The sequence below is a fragment of the Olea europaea genome, chromosome 23 (genome assembly GCF_002742605.1).
Source record: "Olea europaea var. sylvestris chromosome 23, O_europaea_v1, whole genome shotgun sequence".
Lineage (NCBI taxonomy): Eukaryota > Viridiplantae > Streptophyta > Magnoliopsida > Lamiales > Oleaceae > Olea > Olea europaea.
This window is the reverse complement of record NC_036259.1, coordinates 11,715,511-11,723,492: the sequence shown is the minus strand read 5'-3', so window position 1 is coordinate 11,723,492 and position 7,982 is coordinate 11,715,511. Positions and strand designations below refer to the sequence as shown.

General features: G+C 33.1%; 1 protein-coding gene across 1 annotated transcript; it reads right to left on the bottom strand.

Annotated features, from left to right (window-relative positions):
• Positions 1 to 938: 938 nt before the first annotated feature.
• LOC111372399 lies at positions 939 to 6,677 on the bottom strand. The gene is made up of 8 exons (XM_022994743.1): positions 6,435 to 6,677; positions 6,170 to 6,346; positions 5,982 to 6,010; positions 5,784 to 5,886; positions 4,909 to 5,080; positions 1,818 to 2,003; positions 1,439 to 1,599; positions 939 to 1,336 (listed from the first exon to the last, which is right to left on the bottom strand). The coding sequence occupies exons 2-8, from the start codon at positions 6,342 to 6,344 to the stop codon at positions 954 to 956; spliced, it is 1,209 nt and encodes a 402-aa protein (XP_022850511.1). The 5' UTR covers positions 6,345 to 6,346; positions 6,435 to 6,677; the 3' UTR covers positions 939 to 953.
• Positions 6,678 to 7,982: the final 1,305 nt, after the last annotated feature.

Here is a 7,982-nt window from a genome sequence, read left to right as displayed (position 1 = left end):
GGATTTGTGGAACAACACTGCAATTTTTTTTTATTTATGAGCAGCAGTAGCAGGGAAAAAAGATGTCTTTTTTTTTTTTGGCGTGAACAATACCAGTGAACAGTATTTTTTTTTTATTTTTTATTTTTTTTGAAACTGACTAAAATACTAAACTGAAATTCTAGGTGAATAGTACCCACAATGAACGGTAACTTTTTTTTTTTGTAACAACTACGAAGAAGCTGGAAAAATAATAACTTGGCTGCTCATGCTAAAAGTTTATTTGTTTGTGCTGCTCCACAAGTTCTTGGAAAAGAAATAGGAAGAGATTTTTGGTTTGGAGATGAGAGATTACCTAAGTTTAGGTTCTGATACCAAATTTGATGCAGGACGAATAAAAAAATATAAAGAAGAAGCAAGAAAGAAAGGAGAACCGGAGAGAATAGGGGAAGAAACTGGAGAAGAAGCAGAAATTCATGGGGGAGGGGGAGGGGGAGGAAGGAGAAGTCATAGGCAACAAACCACCAAAATATTCTTCAATTCATCAAAACTAATGAAATTACATCGCAATTAGATTTAAATAGTAAAGATTAAAACCCAAAGTAGAATGGACTTGGGCCAACACAAGCACAATTACATAAATAAAATCTAAAACATAAATAAAGTCCAACTAAAAATAAATAAAAAGTTGAGATGTCCTCATCAATATGCTTACTATTTCTGATCAGCAAAGAGTACCAGCCTACCAGGCTTTGCAGAATAGTATGTATGTATGTATGCATGTATGTATGTATGTATGTATGTATATAAACTCCGATTAGTACAGGGAACTGCATGCTTATTAATAAAATGCCATTCTCATTTTTTTTTTTCAAGAAAATTCATTTGGTGTTCAATCATCTCTTGATCCTATATACTATGTCATTATTGAGCTTTATGAAGACAGACCTACCTGTTAAAGTAAAAACCTGCATTTACTGAAGTTTAAACAACACAATATTAATGCATCTGAGCAGGATGGGAAAGACCGCATAAATAACTTCGAACTTCCTATCAAACAAGGCATGATAATTCAAATACCTGACTGAAATTTGGCGCTTATAAGTCCGATGAAAGAGAATCCACAAGATCCAATAACCTTCAACATCACTTGCATTCTGAGCCGCCAGTTGATGCAAGACCTGTTCAGCTATTCTTTCCACAGAATAGGGATCTTTTATTGTCTCCATGATCTTCAACCAAAAGCGAGAACCAGGTCTTGACTCAATTGTTTCATTAAGCGTCAAAATAGTGGTGGATGATAACAAGCTCCGAATGTGCCCAAGAATCCGTGGTATAACCTCACGTAACAGAACATCTGAAAACAGTAAAATCTGCTATTATATTTTATTCTTGAAACAAGCTTATGTTAAAAATCAGTATAACTCCAAGAACTTCAGGCTCAAATATTTTAGAGTACCTGCAGATCCTCGGCGACAAATGCGGGCAAATACTTCTCCAACAAAAAGAACAGCACCATCCATGTTAATGTCATTAAAAGTATCTCGTTTGTCAATTAAATTCATGTCACATTCTTCTATTCCATTTAGAAGCTGAGCTGTAATTCTTTTGAAAAACAAACTGGAACACTAGTAAAGGATAAAAATTAGAACACAAAGGGAAGTTGAAAAGAAAAAGAACGGGTAATTAAAGTAAAAATCTAAAACTTGAGTTGCTTTTCTATCCACAATAACTTCCCGCCACTCCAAGTGTTACAGAGTGGATCCTGCTTCATGTGCGCACGATGCATGCAAATCAGTATATACTATGAAGAAGCAATCTTATTTAGACTAGGATACTGAGGTGAAAGTGAAATAGGGGCTCCTCTTCTTGCTTTGTCAGGAATAGCTGTGACAAGTTGTGCCACCCTAGAAATAATCTGCTTGAGCTGTTCATGACTCAGATCTTCAGAGTGACAATAACCAGTAAATTCTTTAACTATCTTAAGTACCCCATCGTTCTCGAGCAAGCAAAGTACAAGTAACCTGTTATGAACATCATGTTAGAAAAATTTTGATATTCTATTAGTTTTCTTTTCTAAAACATCCTGAGAAAGAGAGAAAAAAAGCTGGGATGTGTTTTCATCCTGATATGTCAATTTGTATCAGATAACCACATATACAATTGTGATAAAAGTCACGGAAAGCACACAGCACCAATATGTGCGTGATTGCTATAATAATAACCAATACTACATTGCAGGAAGCCACATTCAGTCGCTCAGTTGTGATAAAAGTCACAGAAAGCACACAGCACCAATATGTGCGTAATGGCTATATTAATAACCAATACTACATTGCAGGAAGCCACATACAGTCGCTTGGAATTAGAAACCAAACTGCTCAAACCAGACGATATATTGAAAAATTTTCAACTCAAGTCTATGGCCCAAATTGCATTCAAACTGATGGGGAACGAAGATAAGAACAATAGATATCCTTAGTAGATTAGGAATTAACTAAGGAGCCGTTTGATTGCAAGAATAAAATTTGGGTGGAAAGAAAATGAATTTCAGGGAATTGAATCGCTTAGAACTTGTTTTAATGGGAATTGTTAATTAAATGTATTTGATTGGTATAATTTTTCATTTGAAAAAAGCTGAAATTTTAGATCTTTTGGTGTTCATTAGGCTTTGTTTTCCATGAAAATTGTCAATTAAATGGATGAAATTTTTTACATTTGAGGATAGAATTTGATCTTATTGCTGGAAAAAAAAATGCTGGAAAAGCATTTTCCCACCAAAACCCAAAGAAAACTAATTCCTTAAAACCATGGAAAATCCAGTCACGTGAGGGGTTGAAGGAAAACAAATTCCATGGAAAAAATTGCTATCAAACATGTCATTTTGGTTGGAAATGGAATTTAAATTCCATTTTCCATGGAAAACATGGCCTATCAAATAGGCTCTAACAGTTTTATAGTTTGACTGGAATGAGGGTTTTATTTTATAGATTTTCTAATTTGACTTAAATTAGGTTTTATTTCCTTTGATTTCATTTTAAATTAGGTTTTACTTAAACAGTTAAAATCTATATAAATAAGGTCTATTCATTGTAAAACTTAGACTTGAATGGAACGAACTAATATTTTCTCCCTCTATACTCTCTTGATTTTCCCCCTTTCTTCTCAAGTCCAGTTCTCGTTTATTACATTCTGTTTCACTAACTTAATATAAACAACAACTAGAGATAAGAACAATAGATATCCTCAGTAGATTAGGAATAAACTAATAGTTTTATAGTTTGACTGGAATCAGGGTCTTATTTTATAAATTTTCTAATTTGACTTAAATTAAGTTTTGTTTCCTTTGATTTCATTTTAATTTAGGACTTAAACTCTATATAAATAGGGTCTATTCATTGAAAAACTTAGACTTGAATATGGAACGAACTCATATTTTCTCCCTCTGTACTCTCTAGATTCTCTCCCTTTCTTCTCACGTCCAGACCTCGTTAATTACATTCTATTTCATTCACTTAGTATAAACAACAACTAGAGATAAGAACAATCGATATGCTTAGTAGATTAGGAATAAACTAATAGTTTTACAGTTTGACTGGAATCAGGGTTTTATTTTATAATTTTTCTACTTTGACTTAAATTAGGTTTTATTGCCTTTGATTTCATTTTAAATTAGGTTTACTTAAACTCTATATAAATAGGGTCTATTCATTGTAAAACTTAGATTTGAATATGGAATGAGCTCATATTTTCTCCCTCTATACTCTCTTGATTCTCTCCCTTTCTTGTCAAGTCCCATTCTCGTTTAATACATTCTGTTTCACTAACTTAATATAAACAAGAACTAGAGATAACCTATGTTCTATATGAATCGTGCTTTTACTAGAAACAGAACAGCTAAATACATTACAGGAAGCAAAATCAATATTCCCAAAAATAAACTACACTGCAGATGAAATAACACTTCTCCAGGAAGCAGCTTCACTGACCGCTGGTTTGCCATTCTCACCGTCTAGAACTAGAAACTTTAGTCGGAACATTGGTTTACCAATGCCAGCATTTCTTTGATTGCTTGTTGTACTCCTACCATATTCCTTTAGCTCAACTAGCGCTTCGCACCTTGCTTGATTGCCTTTTCACACTCACATTAGGAGTCAAAGAATGAACTCTTTACTAAGCCTTAGATATTTCAAATCAAGTCTATCAGATAACCTTTTTCAGTTAAAGTTTCAAAGCTGACACGGTTCCTTCCTTAGACTTAATCATGCAGACCTGCCTAATAATTTTAATCTCAGAAATCAAAAGTCAAGGTCTGAACACTAAACCTAAATTATTTTGACATGAATACAAGAATATTCTAAACCTCAAAAATAGCAGTATCTTTGCCTCCATTCAAGCACAGGACCATAGTCCAACATGCAAATTTAAAAAAAAAAAATGAATTACAGTGTGTCAAAAACAGATCAAAGATATCATAGATTCTGTGGAAAATATAATTTTCCCAACTTAGGAAAATTTTGTGAAGTTATGTAATATTATGTAATCTTTATAGTTGCTTATTTTTAGTATAGTTATTGCAATCCCTGATTTCTAGGCATTGAATTTCTATGTATCTTCTATTTTTGGGTAACTTTCCTTATTTTGCTGATTCAGTTCAGCTATATAAACTATTTTAATAATGATGGTATATCAATACAATTCATATTTTCAATCTTCTATTCTCTGTCAGATTCGATTATCGAAAATGTCAACATCATGCAATTTAACGAATTATTTAATCTATCTTGTAACTGTATTGAAAACAACTTTGCAAATAGAACATCAAATGTGCATAGCATAGACATGCGAAACAATGAATTACAGACTGGCAGATATAAAAGCAACATAATCAAGAGAGATAATTGAGTTAAATTAGTTCTTTCTCATTACCTCTCAGCACTTGCGCACACAGAATCAGTTTCGGTACTGTCATTTCTAATGTGTTGTAGACAAGGAACAACCACCTGAACCACCTCGGCAGTGCTACCATTCACAAAGAACAAATCATACACATCTTTCCTTGCAGAAATTGGGAAGCATGCCAGCCAACTGGAAGCGATATCTATACACAATCACATGATTTGTAAGAAACCAAAGGATGAAACTGTACAGAAAATTAGCACAGTCGATCAATAGAACTTGTAAAAGGAATAGAGAAACAGAGAGACCAAAAGAGATTATTGATAGGTTATTTCAAACTAAGTGGTGAACATAATGATTTGGATTGGCTAGGAATTTTGAGTCAGAACATATAACAATAATGATAAGGAGGTTTTAGATAATCAAGATCAATTTATGAGTGGATGAAACCATGACGTAGAGACATAAAGCATGAATACAAGTGACTCTAACTAACTGAGATATGATGTTTAGCAATATTCTTCCAGGGTAGCAAGGTATATAACATAGTTGTGAACAGAATCTCATTTTCCAAAAGTTTCAGATTAATTCATAAACATTTTTGTTAACATTTCAAACCAAAATTGAGTTTTATTCGTTTGGCCACAATCCAATTTGAAAATAAATACAACCATTTACGATGATGGGCAAGCATACTACAATCTCGAAAACAGCATCATAGATTTTAAGATTTACACTTTTGCCCTAGCTGGAGAATCTTTTTTGGCATTATTCATTTTCAATCAGGAACTTGAACAAAAGTTAATTTGCTATTATTTGACAGCCCTTAAGACCAGATTGAAATAACACTTCGGACACAATAATATAATGCACATATGAAAACTCTAAAGGCGGAGAAAATTTACCATATAATAAAACGCGGGCAAAAGCACGAAATGAGGAACCTTTGTAGAAAACCTGCCACCATTCGGTCCTCTCATTTTCACTTGGCAACTCCACAGCATGTAACTACCCAAAAACCAAAAAACAAAAATATTTCTTTTCTTATGATTTAAGAATCTAATCCCATGAACTACACAAGAAGAATATGCATGTTCCCATACCTTATCTCTGTATTTCTCACTAACACTACCTATATTATCAAAAAAATTAATTAGTTAATTAGTACTCAAGAATCACAATATTAAATATATAACCTAGTTCTAAAATTTCTTGCAGAAATGCCGTTTCACACTATAACCAACGAAATTAAAATTTCCAAAATGAAAAGATAGTATATTTAATCGAGAACCTGAAAACGAGTGGGGATTCAGAGGGAAGAGGCAGGCGGCGAGAGAGTAGAGGGCTGTGATGACTTCGTCGACGTGCTTGGAGACATTGATAGATGTAATTGTGTGTTCCACCTTCTCCAGTACTCTTCTCTCCAATTCTTTACTTTTCTTCTCCGCAGATTCTTCGCTTTTCATGGCTGATGGAGAGGTTAATAGAAAGCAATAGCCCAAATTGAAACGAATGAATTTATAACTTTTATTGCAGGAGATTGAAGTGAATTTCACCGTTTCTCAAGTTCTGTTTTTTCTCTTTTCCGGTTGCCGGAGCCGATCGCCGGTTTCTTGGCGGAACGAGACCTTTCGAGAAAGTGCTAATTAAAATTCATAATAGAACGAAGCATAGGATTCGACTTTCTGTACAACTGAAGAGGAATTTCCCTAATTGCTATGGCTGCATCAATCAAATGAATGATTCAAATCATTTTTTCAGAAAAAATAAATTTCTGTTTAAAAGGACTCATTATGCGGGGTATTTTAAGAATTGTCAAATTTTCACATTGAACAAATTTTTTTTTCCATACATCAAAAGAGCATTTTGAAGAGTAAATATCATTTTTGTCGTTATTATGTGTTGTAATTTTAAAAATATATTATTTGTCCAAAAGATAATAATATTTTTTTTAAAAAATTAATAAATCCAAACAATCTTACTTAAATTTCAAAACGAAATTACTTTTCTTATCAGATTTTTCAATACAGTTAAAAAAAAATTCCTCTTCCATCTGCTTAAACATTGAAATCTCAAAAAATTATCAAAAGCTCAACAAAAAAATATTACTTACAGTCGGCACTTAAAATTGGTAAGTATAAATACGTATGTTTAATTTCATTTTAATTAAATTAGTACATTATTTGAATATTTAAATTTTATTTCAACATATGATTTTAGAAAAATGAAATATTACAGTCTTAAATGGATGTATAATTTTTTTAACAAAAACAAGGAAAAAAACTTATCTGTTCAGATGCAAAATGTAGAAGACAGCTGACCAAAAAGTGTCCGGGCCGGATGTTTAACAGCCTGCCCGAACACGTCGTTTTTCTCCTCCTTGTGTCATATTTTTTTTGTCATTTTATTCTCGTAATTACAATTTTTTTAATAAATGATGTTTTTTAATGCAGATATGGGATCAGCTGCTATCCCGATTTGTTACTTTGATGAATTAGAAAATAATGACAATGATCGATGGGTGTGAAAATGGACAAGTGAAAGACATGGTTGTACTGCAATTGCAATAACATCAAATACATCATATGCAGAAATGTACAATGAGATACAGAACTTGCTGAAAGTCGATCCCTCTGAATACGACATGGAATTGGAAATTCTAATGGACGAGAATACATCCATTTTAATTCTACCTATAATGTTTACTTCTGAAACTAAAATGAAAGTTTTAATTGAAATGAACCAGAAACGTGCGATTCCTATTTGCGTAACTTTGATGAAGAAAAATGCCCTCGAGAATGAACTTCGATAGAGGGAATCGTAATGTGAATGAGTTTTGGGACACAGTGGAAATAGTGCGTGATGATGTTGTAGTTGTTCCAGAGACAGTTGCTCCTCACTATGATCTCACTGTTACACAGAATTTATTCGGTAGTTCAAGACAACGAAAGAGATAATGACTTTACAAATGAGAATTTGATTGCTTTATCCCGTTTGAGACATGCGTCGAGTGGAAGCTCACAGGCTAGACCGAGTGCACGGTCCTCTAATTGTTCGCGTATAGTGCTCGATGATGAAGATTTGTATGTCGAGCAACTGTTTGA